This window comes from Ischnura elegans, chromosome 1, assembly GCF_921293095.1.
Source record: "Ischnura elegans chromosome 1, ioIscEleg1.1, whole genome shotgun sequence".
Taxonomy (NCBI): Eukaryota; Metazoa; Arthropoda; class Insecta; order Odonata; family Coenagrionidae; genus Ischnura; species Ischnura elegans.
Window position 1 is genome coordinate 79,509,724 of NC_060246.1, and position 22,677 is coordinate 79,532,400.

The 22,677-nt window shown below is 42.4% G+C and overlaps 1 protein-coding gene across 1 annotated transcript in view; it reads right to left on the bottom strand.

The window, feature by feature from the left end:
- The window catches only part of LOC124164062 (SKI family transcriptional corepressor 2), a 71,994-nt gene extending 54,957 nt beyond the window's left edge, over positions 1 to 17,037 (bottom strand). The window contains exons 1-3 of the mRNA XM_046541233.1: positions 16,410 to 17,037; positions 9,954 to 10,580; positions 2,702 to 3,425 (exon numbers count right to left, since the gene is read on the bottom strand). Coding sequence (XP_046397189.1) covers positions 2,702 to 3,425; positions 9,954 to 10,580; positions 16,410 to 16,496 — 1,438 coding nt within the window. The 5' untranslated portion in view covers positions 16,497 to 17,037. The remainder of the gene's footprint in view (positions 1 to 2,701; positions 3,426 to 9,953; positions 10,581 to 16,409) is intronic.
- Between the last annotated feature and the right edge of the window lie 5,640 nt (positions 17,038 to 22,677).

Consider the following 22,677-nt stretch of genomic DNA (forward strand, 5'->3'; position numbering starts at 1 on the left):
CTTTCACGGCACCCTTGATTTTTCATTTAACTTCATATGATTAGGGACTCCGTCATCTCCAGAACTTCCTTAACAACGTTACCAACTCACCGCGTTGTGAAAGAAAAAGGTAGGAGCGAAGAAGGAAGTGAGACCCAACACATTCAAGCATCTGTTCCTTCAGTTATTCTGGAACGCTGTGTGCTCGGAACATACTTCCGCAGTCCCCCCTCCTTTTTTGTCTTCAAATTGAATGACTCGCAAAGGCATTGCCTCTTACGATTAACATTTCACGGACGGTCGAAGCAATAGCACAAGGAAGGAGGAAGACCGCACTGAAAAACGGGACCTCTACTTTTCAGCTTGAATTGTCCTCGTTCGGCGTTAATATTTCGTATTTTCCGGTATCTCACATTTCTGCGGAGCAAGAATATGAGAGCGATCCCTTACATCGGAACAATATCCAGCGAGTCCAAAAGACTTAGCTCACCTTCCGTCCTTGGCATGCGTGGTAAAACCTTGACTTGGGAAATATTTCTAAACGAGAGATATTTTTGAATGAGTGCGTTTCAAGGTATCGTCGAAATTTTCGAGAATATCCCGAATGCCACTGAGAAAAAATAATGACGAACTCGAATGAGTAAGGACACCTCTTGCATAAATAAGTTCTAGCGCTGTGAAGTTGGGATGTGAGTTGGGTTAAATGAGGCCAAGTACACCGCGAGTTGAAAGTTGATGAGAACAGTAGTAAAAGGACATTATCCGAGAATCATCCCTCGTCAGATTTAGTTCTATTGCGTAACTGTTAGGTATTTTTTATTGTAAGGAGTTTTCGACCTGTAATATAGAGACATTGCTACAATTTTTTTCACGTAATCGAGAGGATAACAATTTTGTTCCAGCATTTAAATGAGACCTCAATGATTTTTACTTTAGTTTTGGAAGAAATCCATTTATGGAATTTAAACAAACACGTATCCATTATTGCATAACCTATTGCAATAAATTCTCCGCGTTGTGAGTAAGGAGTGGGACGTATCAGAAAGTGGTTTTCGGGAAAATATCAACCGAATGAGTCATTAATAGTGTAAGAACAGTCTATTAGAGATTTTTCATGCAAGTAATAATAAATAATGTAGAGACATATTCCAGACTACGACCAATACTACTTCCCACCACACACACAAAAATTACCCATCCATGGATAGTAGCATTCAGTTAATCTGGATTGAAGCGACATCGATGCGGGGCTTCTCTTAATGACCGAGAGGTTTGTGGATTTCAATCATTTTACAAAAATGTAATGATATGATGTTAGCATATAAAATTAGAAGCTATGAATGTACAATGACATACAGCGATAAAAACCCAGGCCGCACCTGATGTACCCAAAAATCACGGCCTAACGAGGTCAGTAGGATGTAGAAGTGAGCACAACATATTTATGAATATTCTCACTATAAGAGACTCCTTGTGCCAAAAGAGATCATCATTTATAAACTATAAATGCTTATTTTTACAAAAATGATCGAATGAACAAATTTTTCCGTAACTACCACTACGATTCTGTATCGTGTAGGTCATAACCTGCTTCATACTTAAGGATAAATTTTAAAAATAATTAGGTTTTGAGTTCATTGTGAGTGAGAAACCAACAAAATACAAAATCGAACCATTTAAAAGGGACATTAATAAATATTTTGTCCCAAGAATGAGGAAAATGTTGCCACCAGAAATATCAAACTTATTTACACTTAAATGCGATGGTGGTTGGCGTAACATGGTGAAACTCCTTCATGATGCACAAAGGTTAAGAAAAGACTTAGCTGTTTCACAAAATAAATTATATTTGCGACCGGTTTCGATACAGGCCAGATGATGATACGCTGTATCGAAACCGGTCGCAAATATAATTTATTTTGTGAAACAGCTAAGTCTTTTCTTAACCTTTGTGCATTATTTACACTTACATCGACGTGATCTCTCAATGGACACTTCGAATCAGATTGAAAATCAATAGAAATGACCTTCAGCATTTACGGTATTATAAATTAAGGTACATAACATTTTAATTAAAACTACCATGAAATCAGAAAATTAAATTCTTGACTAGATGTCCGCACTAAAGCTATAAATACTAGGTTACAAAAATAAAAATATGTGAGTTCATTGTGGCCTCAAAGGATTTCACTCCGCACTGTGATAAATACCATATTCCCACAAACATGCCAGATCCATGGAATAACTATGTAGATAATTAAATGTACCTAGTAATTTAGAAAAAACTGGCTATGTTGGGCAAAATAAGATTCCATTAAACAATTCCACAAGTGCATTTAACAGTGAAAGCACTGGTATTGAACTGAAACTTGAATGAAAGACCCAGATAATAACTATTTTTTTGCAAAAATGAGATCCGCACATATGCACGAAGCCCCTTCCTGCCTCCGACAAGGAGACGCGGCCCTTTCCGTCAGTGTGTTGAGTTCTCAGAGGAGATTAACAAATCACCGCCGAAAATGACGTTGTACCTACACTGTTTGAAAGAAAGAGAGGCTTCTTACATGCGTGGTAATGTCATTTTCTAAAAAAATTGGTCACTATCTGGTTCTCGCACTGAAGCGTTCGGTCACTCATACAATAAATATTTGCTGCAGGCAGCGATCGAAATCGCCACCATGGAGAGGACCTATATGAAGGAGGGAAACTCCATGGAGCTTACCGGAAACCCTTCGATGCGCCACGGCCGGCGAGTCGTATCCGCCGGGCATGGGACTGGAGTGGTGCTGCATGGCATGGTGCGAGTGCAGATGCGCCGCGTGGTGCATTGGTGAGGGCATCGGATGCGGCATGCCCGCGAACAGCGGCTGAGGGTGCACGCCGGAGGCGCCGAGGGCGGCGAGGCCCAGCGGATGGCCTCCACCGATGAGACCGTTGGCGGGCCGCTGGTGGTGGAAGAGGGGAGGAGGCGGCCCGCCGCTGGACGGGTGGTGATGGTGGGAGAGGTGCGGGTCGGACGGGGGCGCGGACGCGGAGAGGTTGTGCGGCGAGGAGGACGAGGAAGAGGTCGGCGGGGGCGAGAGGGTCTGCGGCTGCGGCGGGGGCGGCTGTTGACCGCCTCCCGCCGCCGCCGCTGCCCCGCCGTGGTGGTGGTGTTGGTGATGGTGGTGGAGGCCAGGGGGCGAGGACATGTCGCCTCCGGCGCCTCCTCCGTAGCACAGGAGCTCCGAGAGTGGGGGCGGAGGGGGCAGCGCGGGAGGAGGCGGAGGCGGGGAGGAGGAGGGCACGCCCCCGCTGCCACCGCCGCTGCCGGGCACGCTCCCGCCGCCACCGGCCACTCCTGCGCCCCCCCCGGCAGCGGCTGCCGCTGCGCCGCCATAACACAGTAGGGTGCCCAACTCCCGCGCCTCGTTCTCCTCCTGCGCCTGCTGCCTCCGCAGTGCCACCTGCAAGCACAGGAAAAGGAGGTGGGTGTTAAGAAATGCGAGAACAGTCTATAGACGTATACATTAAGAAATATCTACTGTTTTCCCATAAAATTAACAGGATAAAGTTCTTCAGCGTTTCAAACCGATGAGAGTATCCTCGTATTCCGAGGTTCGAAGTACATGATGTTCTTCGCCCTCCGGGAATAATGATAATTATCTATTCCATCATTCTCGCACATGACAGGACACCACAAAGAGCTTTATCCAAGTACACAGAGTAGCTATGAATTATATGATTACCTGAGATACTCTGTTGAGTTCGGTACCTAATAGAATTTCATGTCCTCAAAATAAAAATTCTTGGAAATATTCCGTAACTTTTGTGGAATGGCTATAGCTTTGGAATAACAACAAGTATTTAATGTTGCACTATTAGTAAGTAAATGTTTTATCCCAGGGTTCCCCCACAGTAAAATTCTGATTCAGACATCCAAGTTTCGCATGCATACTTGGCGTACGGATGTTTCGCTAGTTCTCCCGTTAGCATTTCTATTGAAAGAATCGCAACATATGTAAGTGGCCGCTACCCTAAAAGATGCTGGCTTTGCCAGTGCAACTGGTCATTGTTCTTGTCTAATAAACGTTGAAATAGTTGAAATTTTATTCGATTTTCGGGAATATGTAATTCTAGAGATGCACTGAGCGCAGAAATCACGTGTCTTATTCCATTTAATTATTTATTAATAAAAACAAATAGGTTACGGCACCTAAAATACTGACAATATGTATTTTCGGGCATTATGATAATTCGCCGGTCTAATGAAAACGGCTATGAACATGAAACTAAAGTGTATAATAATCGAATTATATCCAAAGTGATGCTCATCAGAAGCAAATTTTCGATGCAGTTTTATAATACGGAGTGGATTCCATGCTTGTGAATGACATGAATACATGTATTAAAATTGGAACACAGAAAATACTGCTGTCAGGAGAAGAGTTCTCATCACGCAGAATTTGTAAGGACATTTTTAAGCTGAAATGTTGTCTACTGCAAGTGCACAGCATTCGCGGGGCCCCGCAATCTTTTCTTCTGATTGAATGAGTATGTTATCATAAATGTGTTATGGGGGAGCAGACACCCTCTATCAGTAATGCTACTTTTAGGGTATGATTAGTTAGATTAGTAATTGTAGTAAAGTAAGATGAAAAGTTAGATTAGTAATTAAATGTAATCATTTATCAATAATTAGCATCATTACCATAACATCCGCCTACTGAAGAAGAAATCACGCAAAATAATAACGCACGGCACACTGAGAAACCAGTAGTTGAAGCATCCAAAAATTTCCGAGAGATACTTATCATTCGCAAGTCCACAAATTTCGAATTAACTTCCAATTGATTTGTTCATCAAGAGTATATTAGGTTCAATGGTTTACGGCTCAACTTGGAGGTACTTGAAAATGGCCTCTTGAGGTTGAAACATGTCGTACCGAGAAAATAAATCCGTGGAAGAAAACGAAGTCGTTTTGTCATTTGTGATAGGTTTATATTTCAACACTCTCTAGCAGCATGATATTTCCCTCATCCTAAAGAATACGGCGCAGAAATTCACAACAAGGCCGGTGGAAGGACAGCATGGTGGTAGAGGGTGAAGATGAAGGACAGCTGCGACGTAACAACGAGACAATAGCGGCGTAGAGGCAATATGGTAGTGCGGCAAATGATGACAAAACCACTAAAACACATGCGAACACAAATGCACCGTTACCAGCGAAGTTGTCGAAATGACTCACTGTTACTACCTCCAACTTTCAAAACAAGTTTCTAATCGGTCCGCAAGATAGGTCGAAAATGGACGATAGCACTATCGTAAGAGTCAATTTTATCCCAACTGTTTCATTCAAAAACTAAAAATGGTAGTGATGGTGTTTTTTTAACGCTCATTCGTACTTCGCTCAAAACTCCACGCCTATCTCTAAAACATATTCATTATCTTGACACAGTTTTTTGTGCTAAAATGAGCTCATGCTTTCCCGGCGTATGCTAGTAGTAAAGGTTGCTCGGGTGTTCCACCAGGTAATCTCTTCCATGGCTGCCGACGTTTCGGGGTACGAGTCGTAGTACTCCATCCTCATGGCTGAAGGCCCTTGTGAAGGATCTTTTGAACGGCAGGCCCTTCAGCCCTGAGGATGGAGTACGACTCGTACCCCTAAACGTTGGTAGTCATGGAGGATATTACAGTGTAGAGCACCCGAACAGCGTTCACTACCATTTTTTGTGCCATTTTCGTTCGGAGTTCTCATTGATGTTGTTCAAATAATGGGCCTTATTTGCTAGTGCATGGAAATATTCCCGATGACGTAATTTTGAATTTGAGATCGAGTTCATACATGAATGCATGTGGCGGAACAGCCAAACTCTCGAGAGAGGAACAGCCAGACTTTCGAGAGCGTAACGTCTCAAACCTGAAAGAATACCTTCTTTTCGAATAGTATTCCTTGTCATTTTGTCGTCACCCTTTCATCAAAATTACTTATTTTCGTGATGCAAAGTTTCGGAGATATTGCCAAGAAAATAGTTGTTGATTGAAGGGATAGATAGCTGATTCGTAATCTGTACATGGCCCAGATTGCGCAAGTGAGGGTAGCGGACGGAGACTCTGGATTGGCAAGCATTGGTTGAGGAGTGAGATAAGGTTGTCCTTAATCGCCGCAGCTTTTTAACGTATACGCTGAGGATATGGTAAGAAAAGCGTGGGACGAGTTAGAAGCTGGAGTGAAAGTGGGAAGAATGATGTTTAAATCGGTAAGGTTCGCGGATGATCAGGCGCTCATCAGCCAGTCAGCGAGGGGACTACAGACTCTACTGGATGCGTTAGACGAGAGGTGCGAGGAGCATGGGATGAGGATTAATCACAAGAAGATCAAGGTAATGCGGTTTTGTTAAGCATCGCGAGTGAGGAATGTGAGACTCAAGATAAAAGTAGGTGGGGAAAAACTTGAGCAAGTAGAGCAATTCAACTATTTAAGCAGCACATTAGAGGAAAACGGATACAGTAGTAAGGACATCGTAAACCGGTATAATTTATCAATATTTCTTGGTGAGGTAAAAGGCTCAAGTAGGAAGAAATAATTCTCCATACTAAGTTTAAAAAGTCTAATTGATAGCGTTAATTTTCTTATGAGGAATGAATATGAAAAATGCATGGGTGACTTGTAGTGACATAGCCGACCCACTCTCATTCTATGGCACAAAAACTGACACCGCATAAAACGGAATTCAGACATATCACATCAAAAAGTATTCACTGACTGCGTTTATACGTATATAAAATAACTACCAAATAAAGAATTTTAAGTAGAAATTCAAAAAGGTTAACAGAAGAAAAATATTTATGTGATGTGGTACTACAATCAACTCCGGAGACGCGATTTAGAAACTCCTTTGTGATAATGAAACGCTTGATAAATGTCATACGTTCAGATTATTTAAAACTGCAGTCTGCCCCACTTATGTTTCGTAGCTTTGGAAATAAAGAAGCTGAGAGTTTCTTTCAGCGTTGAGTTAATTAGGTAAGCTGCACGCACTCCACCTCAGGCAACCAAAAAAAATAATATATGGGTAAAAGTTACTCAACAAAACCATAAAAGCTAGAACCGGCAGTATAGCCCATTACTATTAGCACAAACTTCTTCATGAAATATGATTCATCGCTAGTTATTAAATTAAAATTATGAAAAATATGGAAATTCGTCATTGAATATTAGTATTATGATTTTATGAATGCTTCATGTCCACATATTGCTTGCGTTCTCGTCTTGTTTTGATACCATAATTGCGCCCAATTATATCCCTTCATTTCAAATAAAGTCTTTCATCCAGTTTCAGGCATTGTCTGCCCATTAAATTGTCCCTGAGAAAAGCTACGTGATACCCATACCTTCATTCCCCAAAACTTCAGCATAACCTTGTAAAGTAACCGTTGAAAATTCGCGACGAGAAAATCCAAAAGGGGAAAATTGTTCTGCGTCGAATGTCCTTAGAAATTCTGACACAAAGAGTGAGTTCAGGGGAAATTCCAATCCAATTTCTTTCATTTTCGTGGACTGTGACTCAATTTTTCGTAACTACAATTCCTATAGTTGCCCACACAACCCTGTAAGAGCAGAGAAAAATACCTCCCCGGAAATAAACTCGTGAAATGGAATCGGCGAACAACGACGGTCGAGAACGGACAATGGAATTATCCCACCGAAACTCTGGAAAAGTCGAATACAACCGTGAATTATATTTCTTTTCTGTGTGGGCACCTATAAACATGCATGTCTCTTTCCCCATCTATACTACGTGAATACAAAATTAATGCACACAGTGGTCCCTCCTCCACATACCGACTCGCCACTCTTTCCGCGCGGACACGGGGGAAGAGAAAGAAAAAGAGAATCGAGAAAAGAGAATGACTTCTGAGTGTAAGGAAAGGGTTAAAGGTTGGAGGAGGCCATTTAAAGCTACGAGAGAGAGAGAGAGAGAGAGAGACGATGAGGGGGGAGAGAAAAGCGTTTCTTTTGCGAACGGTTTGTTGCGGGAGATGATTAAAAGCGCGAGGACAAATACACAACGACTCTCTCCCCCCAAGTCCCTCATCACATACTTACCATGGGGGTGGTTGTTTCATGGTAGGGAGATTCCAAAGGATTTCCCCCACTTCAAGAGGAAGCTAAAACGTAGCGTTTGGCGAGGGAGGAAACCTTATACCCCCCTTCCTGAAGGGGACATTTTTCCCCAACTTGTTTCTACTAATACGGTTTCTCATCGCCTACCGCAATACGATCGCCAATGTGTTTGTTAAAGTCCGAAATAAAACTGAAAAAAAAGTCACAAAAATCCTTTCATTCGAAAATGAATCCAGTCCTTTGATACACTATAAAACGTTACCCTCAAGCTATGGCGTATTATCCTCCTATCCCCCAAAAACACTTTCTCAGAATCCTTTTTTTTAGTCCAAGACCTCACGTGAGGGAGACGAGGGAGTTGAATCTTATTTCTCTTTTCAATTCACCCCGGAATCCATCCTCACCCCCGATTTTATATTTACACAATGCAACTCGTAGAAAGAAAAAAAATGCACAAACTGTTCCCTTCATCCCCAACTGGAGAGGCAACAGTGTGAAAACGTATATATATAGGCACCCTCGGCTGTTCTTTTGGTGGAACGGATAATAACAGTTTTCGCGAGTGTTGTGGGAAGTTCGAGAGAAAATACTTCAACATCGGTCTTCACACATTCCCCGTTTCATGAGCGTGAGGGAGAGATTATTATCCGCGACACGTCCTCCATACATTCTCAAAAGTCGTGCGAATGGAAAGGTAGGCCCCTTGAAACCGACGTCCACTAATGTACGCGTGATTCAAGGTGGTTTGCTTTTTGTTCGCTTCCCGATTTGCCCTTTTTCCGATGGGAGTGGCAGTTTTCGCGAATTTGGGAAAAGTTGAAGTCGCGGAATGGTGATGTTGCAGTGGGGAGCAAATATTAATTGCACTCCTTACCATTCCCCTTATATCACCGTGAATCCCAGACGATGATGGCATTGCTTCCCAAACGTGACCTCATGTATTTGCGCCTTAGCAGAGACTGTGTTCGTCAAGGGAAACGGACTACGATCGAAGGACAGTGGAAAGTTCTAATTCGCACCCGTGACGTAACGAGAACTTTCATAAGACAAAACCAGCTCATCATTTGAGGAGAAAAAAACAATCAAGTCAACTTAAACTACAGGGACTACTCCGAATGATAAACATTAACTCCGAAACGAATTTTCTACGGTGACTAACTCAAAGAGGCGTCTTGCAATCGCAAGTTCTGCAAGACTAGATACCTCTTCAAATTGCCACGATTCTGTCAAAGCGGGCGAATTGAGATATGCTTTGGCCCATGAAGTTTTTCTGTGATACAAAAATAAACGATATTAGTGCCCAAACATGTTTCATACTCAATGCGAGTGGCCATTCCTCGGAATTTCCCCAAAGTTATCCGTCAACAGCCTCACATTCGATAAATAGAAGGCATATCTGGACAAACCGCCCCACAGAACTCGGAAATAAAACTTCAGCTACTAATGCGGTTCCAACTAGGCAAAATATTTTTTTAAATACATAACGATACCAACGGTATGAATGAGACTTGAGAATACAGTCTACTTCCGCAAGACCGGTCATATTTTTCTTTTTGCCTGATGATTTACATATTTAAAGCATGCATTTATGCATTTATCTCGAAATTTTAAAGCAGATAAGTGTCTCAAATATAAAATATTCACATCTGAGAAAATTCTGAGGTAAAGTTTGAGGAATAAGGAAATTTTTCCTCGAGTCTGACTAGTATAAGATGAAAACTTCGAGATAAAAAGCATAAGATTTAATCGAGTTAAGCGCCATAGAAAAATACCGGTTAAGCGGAGTTAATCTCGCACGCTCTAATCTTTTAAATTGCATGGCAAAATTAATTTTAAAAACAGAAAAAACGACAAGAGAGAGACAAACCTGAGCAGCCATGACTCGTTGCCTCTCAGCTATGAGGGTGCACTTGGCGCACGCGCAGTCCCTCCACCGGCAGAACCTCTTGTGACCCTTGAGGGCGGAGACGACGCCGTGGTTGCGGCACCTCGCGCACTTCGGGGTCCTCTGGTAGCGCTCTGCGACGCAGGCCGCAGCCGCCGCGGCCGCAGCAATGCTCCCGCCGCCAACCACCCCAGGGGGCCCCACGCCCCCTCCGCCTCCAGCGGCCGCAGCCGCCGCCGCCCGAAGGAAGAAGGCCGCCGCCGCCGGGGGCAAGGCCCCGAGCACCGGATGGTGGTGCTGCGCCGAGTTGGGCGGCGGAGGCGGCGGGGGAGGAGGGGGAGGTCCATGGTGGTGCGGGTGGTGGTGCGGATGGTGCCCGGAGAGGGCGTGGTGCTGTGGCGGGTGCGGGCTGATGAGGGAGAGGGCGGAGGGGGGCTCGCCGCGGCGGCTGCCCGCTTCCAGACCTCCGGGCATGCTCATGGCGAACGCCTCGTCCCCGCTGCGGTGGTGGAAACCATAACCGCCCAAGTCGCCGCGGAAGAAAGAGGCGTGCCCTCTCGAGGATCCGATTCCCCCGGGCGGGAATACCCCCGGATTGCCAGGGACCTCCTGTGGGAACAACGGGGTAGAGATTAAAATAAGTGTCTCTGCTAATCATTGCATCCGCTTGCCCGTCGTGGCTTAAATTACACGAGGAATTAAATAAAAAATAACTGAGGCCGAACCAAAAGTTAAGAAAAATCTTTGGTGAACTTCACACAAAGATTTAGTTTGTCTCTCTAAGCTTCGATGCATGGAGATTCAATTTCTTCAGATTCCATAGTCATCAAAACGTCTATGACCCTGGGTCGTGAAATTAAAACCCACATTGGAGTTCGCCAAAGAGTTTCCCTTTATTTACAAAAGTAAGCCTCCACTATATCGCCCTCTCAGTTCTCCATATCGCTGTCACTATATCACGCCGAAATATATTTTATTCGATATAAATTGAGGAATTAGGGCATGAGTCGCAGGTGAGCATCGCAAGCTATAGGGTCTTCCCTCAACCAGGCGCAGCCCGGGAACAGAATCCGTGGGCTGCAATGTGCGTTCGAAGCGTCTATGTTCATGCCTCCTGTCTATGTCGCTGTTACTCCACCTCCACGTAAATCTGAAATTAAATTGTTCAATGTGAATGCCACAAGATTTCGGGTGTTTCTTCGCGTCGTAGTCCTTCATGACAAGAGTTTCTATCATAAAGCAGTCCGACTATGATAACAACAGTTGTAGCACTTACGATAAATAAACGGCCTGGAACATCTAAAATCATAGAGAATTAGTCTTCGTAAAATCGACATAATTTCATAATTCATGTACTTTTCATACCCCTGGCTCATGGGCTTTCTTTACAATATTGTGTAACCATCCATTACTTTTTATCGTAATACGGAATACATCCAATTGATTTTTGTAACTTGAATATAAAAATAAGGACCAAACCAGTGCCTTATTCACCACATTCAAAACGCTACAACTGGTGGGCAATACAGCTGCCAGCTTAAACTTTTAGAAATTATAAATTTAAAAAACTTTACCGGATCGAACCTATCCAGTCGTCATCAGGGGTACTTTTTGAATCCTAGTTTTTAAATGAAAACATAAAAGCTAATATGCATCAGCACGCAGCCACTTTTACGGTAAAATATAGTTAAACCACAAACTAAACATTAATACGCCCTAAAATTGTGTCAGGGGTGCATGTACGTCACAGATTTCCGATGAAAAAAATTGATTAACTTATGATGATAAAGGGTATTAAACCTTATCTGATAATCACTGGATCTTCATGATACGACAATGAAAAAAGCAAATTAATAAATGTATCAAGATGGTGACTAGGTCTCTTGTTAATAGTGATATTTTCGTGGCATTTAGCGCTAATAATGACTCTGCAAGTGAAACGAGGAAAATATTAAACCGCAAAATCCCGATTAACTAAATTGACATCGAAATAAGTTTATTATATTGCTGGTGATCCCCGAGATTAAAAAAGGACATTACAAACGCAGAATTCACGAAATAAGCATTAATGCATTCCATGGGTGCGTACACTAATGTACTGGGCAAGGAAAGTGATAAGGGTAGGAATTATCATTTGATTATATTTATTGTAATTTCAATCACGTTCGCAGACGCTTGGTAACCATCTGTAAATCCAATCCGTCAATCTCAGTAACAACTCCTAAAATATCTTACCGTTAGCAATGGGTTACACGACTAGGATATTGCTTTCAAAACATGAGATACTTACAGAGGACTGCAAAAAGATTTTTTCATCACAGGTAAGAGTGAACGCACAGCAATAGGGTTGTAAGTAAAACTATTTTTTTACAAATTTCGCGTCTTAGCAGAACAAAGTCTAAATATGTGTATTGTTTCATTCGAAGTACAGGCTAGAGATAGGATAAAGACAAAGACAAGCTAAAAAAGAAAAAAAGTGTTAGTACCGATTATTAGCGGAAAACTTATCAAGGGAGACAGAGTATCTGTTTTTCAGGTCGCAACACGTGTATGAAGGAATCGTTACAAAAGTATGATAGTATGGTATCAAATGAAATTTATTGCCGAGAACTGAATCGAAAGCATCCGAGAACAATTACTCGATGACAAGTTTTACTGCCCGAAAATATAATGTCAAAAAAGACCAAGTAAACAAGAAAATTCAACATTAAGGATTGAAGACGTGGAAAGATCAGTTATGAGTATATTAGATACTATCTTTCATGCAAAATTCGGATGGATATTATTTTTTTACATTTGTTTCCATCTCAATTTCGAAAAATACTCATGAACTTGCAGTATTAAAGATGAACTCAAATGAAAGGGTAATACATGCAACTGAAAAAAACATGCAAATCATTGGGAGATCTCAACTAACGTAATTAACTGGACCGCTGCTGATCATCGCGTCACCGCGACTTTGGTCCTCGTCCTATTCCAGGGAGCACTTGAGAGTAACGCGAATTGCAGATGAAAGTGTACTTATTTAGTCTTCTGGAAAGGCCATTATGATGTTCCCAGCACTGTAAACCAGCAAGTCTACTGAAATGGACAAAAGGTCTTGAAGCGGTCACAACCAGAAAGTATCTTGGGGTTCACGGCACGATATTGCCCGGCGCCAAGTCGGTTCGCCGGCCGGTAGATCGACGCCGCGTCCTCGGTCAATCGTACTCGGTGATCGCGAAGATATCCACTGGATAAATGGACGGTTTAATTTCTTCCCTGGCCAGAATGCGGTAACGGGCACTAAGCACCTTCCAAGAGATGTAGAAAGAGTGGTCCTTCGGCATACGCCGGCCGCGAGCCAGCCGTGTTGTGCTGTCGAGGCTAAACCAACAATGGCCACTCTACGTGAGACGCGAGTCTCGGAGTACTAAGCGGGATAGAATGGCCGGCCCTCGATCAGGAGAGTGTCTTAGTGCAGAACAGGGGATGGAAAAAAGGGCGGTTGGTGATATCGAGTGGTGGTGTCGAGGGGGGTGAAGGGGGCGATATGGAGTCAGTCATTAGTGGCCCGTTTAGGGATGAGGGCGAGTGGAGGCCGACAACGGAACGTGCCCCCTCAACGAGAGGACGCCTCAGACGAGGAGGGAAACGCGCACCGCCCTCGGTCGACGGGAAAAGGTACTTATTCTCCAACCAAAGAATGCATAGGTATATCTGATATAGCAAGTAACAATGCAGCTAAGGGGGCGTATCTCTCCCACTTGATCGGTTTTTTTTAACCTGCCGCATTACTTGTTCAACATCTTGATAAAAATTTTAGAAATGAAAGTATTCCACCGAAGTTAATGGCGCACGATTCATTTACCTGTTTAATACAGTATTCTCACTTACGCGTTGAACATTGCGTAAAACAACGAAAAACGGACGCTATAAACTTCGGTGGACAAAATGCGTAATGCCATTTTTAAACAATGCTGATAAATTCAAACATAACGTACCTCAAACCACACTTGAATATCATACTGAAATTTTCAGGGTACATTGAGGAGACCCCAGCTACAGATTTTTGTACCTAAAATTTGATCATTTTTCCACGTTATTCTCCCGGATATAAAATTTTTATGCTTGGGATACAGGAAAATTCTGATCAAATTCTATTATTAATGACCTGAAATTTTCGGGATAATAGGGTAATTTTTGAACAGGCAATTTGTCAGGAAATAAGATAGAATACGACCGGCTGAAGAGGATTGACCTAGTGTGCCGATCTTCTTTTTTGAATAAGCTACTGATATGCATGTCTATCACTGCTGCATTCAACTACCAAACGCATATTTTTATTTCTCAAAAGAATTCCATTACCTTAGATAATAAATTAAGAATCTTGTACACTCGTTGACTACATTCTCAAGCCGATATTGCGAAACTGGATGCAAATATTTCATTGATCATAAACTTAGTATTGAAATGAAGATGTGAATTTAATACATTTTCTTTCTTTCTATGAAATCTTTAGTCTTAATCGTTAAAAAATAATTTCAGCCTACAAAGGGAACTTTTAATCATGAAATTTTTGTACGTGAAAGAAGCGATAGAGAATAAAGCCACTCCCCAGCTGTTACCAATAGGATTGATTAGTCAAGGACCGATTAACAACTAACCAAACAGGATTACCACTATGATACTATAGACATCAGCGTAAAATAAATTTTACTTTCTTCCATTTATTAAAAATAGAAAAAGTTTCTCGATAAACATGTTTCCCATTAACACCTATCGAAATATACTCGACATTATAAGAAGTGGTAATTACGTAAGACGAAAAATAGTTTGCGTACATGAATTTTCATTAATACGGTAATCTTACTCTAATCAAAATAGTTATAAAATTCTAATCCTGCCACAATGGGAAGTAAATATGTCTGTATATTCCAAAGCAAAAATTAAAATCATTTTCTTTCAAAAATCTAAGCATTTATTACCGCCTTCCACCAATATAGAATATTCCATTTTCGAGCAAGGATATGGATAGAAATACAGGTGAATTAGAGCTTTGAAAAAAATTATATTCATTCATCATTCCAATACCAAAGAGAAAACCAATTCGGTCCGTCAGCAAAAAAAAACACAGATGGCAGTTATCACCAGGATAAAAAATGATTCGTAAAGCCCATCTCATGTTTCACTATAAAAATATCCTGTAATTAAAAGAGCATTATAAAATATTTATCTGGTAGCATATACTTTGATAATGATAAATACTTGAATAGAAAGTCAAATTATGGAAGGCTTCATAAGAGCGCTTTCGAAAACATTTTAATCATTTACGAATGATATATATTGATGATAAGAACTAACAACTTTTGTATTTCAGAGACTTTGTTGGCTGCATTAATAACCCAAATTCCTATTCTATATCATTTATACTAAAGCGGTGGATAATTAAAGTCAAGCTCTGGCCTCAGGATGTATTCATTGACGAGATATCTGATTCGATATTCGAAGGTGAGTATGAGTAAATACAACTCTTCTGATTCAACGGTAGAGAAATTTCAGGGAAAAGATACTGGAAATGAAGCAAACTACCAACAGAAGGACAACTAGTATACATTCATGCCTAAAAAGGAATGAAAAATCACAAGTAATCACGATAATAATTCAATAAATTATGGTATGCGTCATTTGCCTTCCGATAGAGAGATGATTAAAATTAAAATTATTTTCTTCCCTTAATTTTCTAATTGTTCAACGAAGAAAACAAACACGAATTAAGCTTCAGAGCGAAGAACAATTCATGCGGTAACATTGAGACCTAATGTAACGATAATGAAAATAGGATAATTTGACACACAGGGAAAATTCAATAAGCTTAGACCAAGACATCAATATTATTCGGGGCAGATGAAAAAGAGCACATGAAAATATCAGAGAGAAAAAGCAACCTATTTGGAAAAAGAAAAATTGAGGGCTACATTATAACGAGGTTAGTATTGGAATGTTATGAATGAATGCATATGAGGTAAAGCATCTGCTGCGCACATCTTATTGTCCCATTGAGTGTCATGCAAAAGCTCTGAATTGCGGGGGTGAGAAGCCTATGGGTACAAGTGCTTTTTTTCTAAACAGAGTAAGGTACAGAACTTGATAAAAAAATACGCAAAAACTTGGTGGCCATGGGATACTGTCTCTGTTCTGCGCTTACATCGAGTGGAAAATCAAATACACTAATACGTATCTATTCGATCTCGTTCGCTTTCTTGAATTAATTTCTGTACATAACTCTGTTTAGGAAAAAATCACTTGTAACTCTTGACTTCTCATCTTTTCAATTATACTAGTTGTTATCCACCGCGCCAGAAGCAAGCGTAATTTTCACCCACCCTTAATTCGCGAAAAGTTCGAGGCGGCGAACGCTACGTCTGCGCCGCGGTCACACAAATGCGCGCAACTCACCAGCAGAGAGGAGGATACCAAGTCCGCGCTCTGGCCCACACCTCCTTCGGCGACCCGGCGATGACCCTCGATGGCCGCACAACTCATTCACCTACGCACGACCTCCCCTCACTTGTTCCCTTTTCTCCGTCTCCGCTGCTGATACCGACCCTCCCACTCTCTCTCTCTCTCTCTCTGAACAGAAACAAAAGAACAGGCTGAGATGAGAGTGAAATTTCTGAGCGGCTGAACGTGAGAGGTAGTCTTCTTGCAAGAGTCTCCGAACACGGGTCTCATCCGCGGGACGATCCGAGGGCTGTCCCGCCCGAACGTTCTCACCCCGGCAGGGGGGCGATATCCTCCACCCTCCGGAAGACAGAAAAAATCCCAAACTGCCCTCTCGCTTGCTCCTCACGACTTAATTCCACGTCCTTACAATGATGAACAGTGTAACAACTTCCTGGTACTCCTGCGGTGATGTCGGGAATTGATTAACGACCACCTCCTCCACCTCGTGGTGGACGTCTTCAGTTAGCAATGCGATGGTCCCGTGCGGCCCGTGTTCTTCCTTTCCTCTCGGAGGTCGGGAAGGAAATGTGTGGGGAGGTAACCCCGAGGAGTCCGGAGTAGTTGGTGGGGAGCCGGTGGGGGAGGGCGCAGTGGAACTGTTGAAGAAAGAAAGGATACCGGGCGGGCGAGGGGGGAGGGAAGGGACGAACCGATACGGGGGTGGGAGGGATTGAGGATAGTTGGAGAGGGGAAGGCCTGCCACCCCTCCAAGCACATCCACAAGCGGCCCTTAATCCCTAGAAGTCCCCCCCACCCACCCTTCCCTCCCGCCCCACTCCAAGCCCTCCGCACTCTGCCCCGTTTCCCTCATACCCTTCTCCACTACCCCTCACCCAGGAAATTCAGGATTCCCACTATCTATATACTTCCCCTATTGCCTTTTCCGCCTGGCACCCCCTCCTTCTCCTTCTCCAGCAAACGAATGCATAACTGCCCTCCATCTCTTCTCCCACTCTTTCTGCTTTGACCGTCTCGGTAATTGTTGCGTTGCCCCGAAACACATTTGTGTAAAATGGAGTAGAGTTAGAGAAAGATATGTGGCAATGCGTACACTGCGGAGAGCAGTAACGTAGGTGAGCATGGAGACCGTGGCGGTTCAATGAGTCATGCACCGCATGCATTTTAACAACCGTGCGTGGATGAAGTTACGTCCTACAACCGCGCAAAAGACGACTGATACCATTGGGTAATAGCACTCCTAACAAGTGCGCCGATCACAACTAGACCCTAGCCAAAGGACTACAGGCTGGCGAAATAATTTGTTTCGACAAAATCTAAATAGACTCTATCGTTTAGTCATATTACCGTACGCTTGTCACGGTTTATTGAAGTTTTTTCCTAGAGAGGATTGGAAAGAGGAAACTTTTTGAATATTACGATGACTAATGAACGAAATAATGTAGATGTGAGAAAAGAACACTGATAATTTCAGAAAAAAGCTTGCAATGCAACGCCGAAAACTGGAAATAGCATTCTTGACTCCTATTCCCATTTATTCGCCCTTCATGTTGAGAAGTTTGCTCCCGAGGGCCACTTGAACTCCTAAGTACTCTAGTCTGTACTGTCTGTTACATACGCCGGATTGAAAATGACGCACTCAGAGTCGAACGAACAGAAAATCAACGCATGACTTTCCAAAAGCTCTTGGGTAGCTGGTTTTTTTTCATTAAACATTATATTCCTCCAGCTGCCTGCCCTCTAACAGAGCGAACGTCGAATAATGCTACACTTGTTAGAGCGAGGTACGATATACTTAGGAACAACTTCTCGCCGCATAACAAACAGTTCGTTCGTCAGAATGTCTTCGCATGGATTTAGAACTAGTAAAATTGAACATAGAACTTGCAATTAACGGAGAAGTAGCTTCTTACACTTGGTATAGTAAAATTAGACTGTCTCAATCGATGAATTCCGTGTTTCTTCTCTTCCGAAGAAACACGCGAAAAGTGACGCAGAATTACTAGCTCATTATAAACTCTCAATTCATCATATAAAAAATTGACATTTGTTTCAAATGAATTTGATGCACTTCTTTGGTTTATCAATTAAACTTCACGAGTATCTGCGCAAATTTGGTTCAATCGTATATGTAAAACATCCCGTAAAATTGCTAGACTTGGAGAAAATGGTCAATGATTGACCTTTCAGACTAAAGTTATAACGATTTTGTGCGGTGCAACTGCGTTTTAGGTTCTTCAAATGGGTTAACCTCCGATTTATAGTCCTCTGACAAACGGCATAAGCTTAGTATGGTTTGAGACTTACAAACAGACTAGCGCCCTAGATTTGAATATAGGTGCGGAATTCTCTAGGATTCCGATTAGGCAACTCTATCTGCATGTATGATGAACTACAACGAGTAATTTTTAAAGCACGAATTTAGCAAGGTATTTATGAAATCGAGAGCCACCTTAAGTCCAGTGACCAAACCGTAACTTAAAATTAGGATGAAAAACTCCACCACGATATTGACAATAAACAACTCACTCACTAGTGTATTCAAGGCAAAAAGACATTTCCTCTTCTGAGTTAGGTTGAGGCAGGAAAAACCAATTAATTATTTATTAACACTACTAAAAGGACAAAAATCAAACATCGGAATAGCAATGAACTACACTGTTGCATTACTTGAAAGCGCGTATGTACGATTAATAATTTCTCATGGACCTAAAGTTTACATTTATTAACTTAATCGTTAATATTTTAGCGATAGATGGTAAAGAAAGCTCAACATTTCCTTGCTACATTCTGTTGTGATATTTAAGCTTATTTTGAGAAGGTATGAGTATATTCTGGGCCCATCTTGAATGCTACTAACCTAAAAATATGAATGTTTGACTTGTAGTCGGTAGCAAAGGCGCTCGAGGAAGTGCAAGGTGCTACGAAACTAGGTCGAGCAGAATCGATTACGCCTGCACAAAGCTTATATTATTATGAGCTTAGGAAATTACTACGGGGGTTATATCTCGCTAATTGACAAGTAACTGGAGGATAGCATGTTGAGAAAAATGATGTTCAATACCGTTTACAATGGCTACCGAATTAAATCATGCAATCAAGTGGATATCACAGTGATCTAGCCCGAAGGAAGATAAGAATAGGTGAGAGTGGAACTCACCCCACAAGCCACAGAAATGTGAATTTTCACTCGTTTAGGGTAAATGGGCCGAGATAGTTACAGACTGAGGTTGATGCGGCGGTTCCGTGGACCGCCGTTTTGGTTTTCCGGTGTAATTCGCGTAGTCATCATGATTAAAATATTTTTCCTATTTAGCTGTAGGCGTCCTTAGGCTAGACTGTTATCTTCAGCTCCCCGACAGTCCTCCCTCCCTACTCAAACTTCCCTTCGCTTTCAACATTTTCGTGAAGACTTGAGCAATAAAGACATCAGTCAAGCCTGAGGACGCCTACGCCAGAGTAGGTGAAACGTCGTCATCACCGTGATGCCAAAGAGGGCAAAACAAGAAAACCATTAATTAACATTAAAAGAAGAACTTTGTGCTTTCACATTAAAATTTATTCAAATAAATTCAGAAACGTCGTAAATTGTAAAATTGTCGTCGTAAAAGTGTAAATATTTGAATAAATATTAATGTGAAAGTACAAAGTTCTTCTTTTTAATGTTAATTATGAATCGCTTTCACCAAGTTACGCCTCAAACAATCAATTTTAACAAGAAAGCCAATAAAATAGTTCACTATCCTAAACATTTTCATGCGATAAAAGATATCCAATCATTAAACAGTGTTTATTAACTTATGATACACGGAGGAGGCGACCGACAGTGCCATATTCATCGTAAGGAAGTCATATTCTATAGAGGGAGACGTAGGAAAGAAAGGGTGGAGAGTAATTCGGCGTCAGCCTTCATTTAACATAAGGCGCCAGGGAATCAGGGCTTATGTTAGCGGACACAGTGCTGTCATTCAAATGCCCTCCACAAAGCACTACTGAAGTAGGGATCAGGTTATATCTGAAAAATCTCCGCCACCGTCATAATTTGAATCCGGGTCCACGGGGTGGGAATCCTCTGCTCTAACCACCACACTAACTATTATGACTTATGACTAACATCTATGACTAATAAGGCAGAAAAGTAAGAATAGATACATGTTATAGATGGAGAATGCGCACGTTCAAAAATAAAATACATAGTTCCTCTCGGCATTCACCTTGAATATGAGGGCCTATCATCTCAATAATGCAGAAAGGATTCTCGGGTTTTCCACCGGTTAATTTGCTCCATGTCACCCGACGTTTCTGAATATCTCCTGAGGATGAAGAGTAAGTCGTTCTTCGAAACGTCGGGAGACATGGAGCAAATTACCCAGTGAAAAACCCGAGAATCCTTTCAGCGCTTGATTCGCCGGGAGAATCTAAGATCTTACACCTCATCAATGCCGCAGCTAAATATAAATCCAAGTGTTAAAACAATACTGGAGGGTTGCGTCATATCACTCCATCACTTTATCGCATCATATCAATGGAAGTAAAGTCGCAGTAGGGCGAAATCTTCCGCTTTCCCTTGATACCCCGAAATTCTTCCCGAAAACCGATCTCTCTGGCCAAATGTACACACAATTCCTATATCCTCTTTACTCCTCCGCTTCCCTCTTTCTTCTCCCAAATCACCTTTCACCTCTCTCCAACCCCCTAACCCCCCTCCCTTCTTTCACCTCCAACCCCCGCCCAAGATCACCCACCCCTCTCTCCCTCCCCATCCCCCTCCACCAACTCCGCGCACATGTCACGTGACACGGCTCTGGCCCTCCCATTCGCAACCGTTTCCCCGACCGCCCGTCCCACTCCGCCCTTCGCAGGAAGCCACGCCCACCCATTCTTGTTCTCGGCAGCTGATAGCTCACGCCGAACGCAATACAACCGGAGAGTACGATTTCAAACATTTGTTACAATAGTGTCTTTTATCTATTGGATTGAGTGTATTTTGTGTCATTCAAATAATTGTCTTCGTTCAATATTTATTTTTTAACTTATTCGAAGGTTGCTAAACTTTATAGAGAAAATTTAATGCAAGTTTTACCACACAGGCAATTTAGAAATTACGAATTCTATCCTAAATTTAAAAAAAAATATTTAGAAGAATTTAATATAACTATGCTTGCGATAAATGCTATTTTCATTAAAGTTCTTAAATGCACGAGTTATCAGAAAAAAATTAAGTTGTGCGCCCATAATTTCGGAGAAAAAAATCAAGCGCGTTCTGTAAGTAACTACCGTTTTGAAATAAAAATATAGCAAACCTTAGCCGGAGGCCACGCCTACCTATTCTGGCCGCCTCCTCCTCCGTATCTTCAGCTCACAGACAGCCCTCCCTCCCGATTCAAACTCCCATTCCTTTCAACTTCCCCTGCCTTTACCCTTACCCGATCCTCTCCCTTTCGGGGGGAAGGGTCGAGGCACTTCCCCTTCCCTAGTTCCTCGTCGTCCTCGACGTAATCTCCCACTCCTCTCTCTTTTGCCCCTCACTCCCGGAGTAACTGTGGGAAGAGGAAACGCCGCCTCGCCATTGGCCGATGGGTAATTGTTAAGAAACGCAGAGCGGGGAGGTCAGGAAGGAAAGGGCTAAAAAGACGAGGAGGAGGAGGGGAAGATAGGTTTCGTATGAGGCCGTGGAATGGGTGAGGAAAGGATCTTTTCGGGTTGGGGACATCAGTGGTGGCAAGAAGGAGATATGGTGGGGAAGAAAAGGTTTTTGTTATAGTCACATTTGCATGTGACGCACGCAAGTATTAAGAATTCAATTTAAACTCGGAGAGCAGCCGAGAGGACCGAGGAGGTAGCATTTTTATATTCCGCATTGCTGGAAATCCTGAGCGTATCGTCTCTTCTACTTATTAACTTAGCCTCCATGCTCGTCCCCATCTCGCTATCCCTCCCAGATTACGTCTTCCCCGTATTTTCCTCTATTCTTTCTCGACCGCCGCTTCTCATTTTCCCACTCTCTTTCGCTGTTTACACACTTTCTGCCATCTCGAATCCTTCGTCCCGCTTCTTCGAGTTCACACTTGGCCGTTCCATATACTGCCGGAGGGACGAGGGCTATGAAGGAGGGTCAAACCAGATTTCACAATTCTCCTTGGATTATTTCTCATCTCTCCCTCGATCCACCATTCCACAATGCGAAACCACTCTCTTCCTCCTCTTTTTCTCATGCAGGAAAATAAACCCTCTCTCATTCGTTTTTCTCAATCTCTGTCAA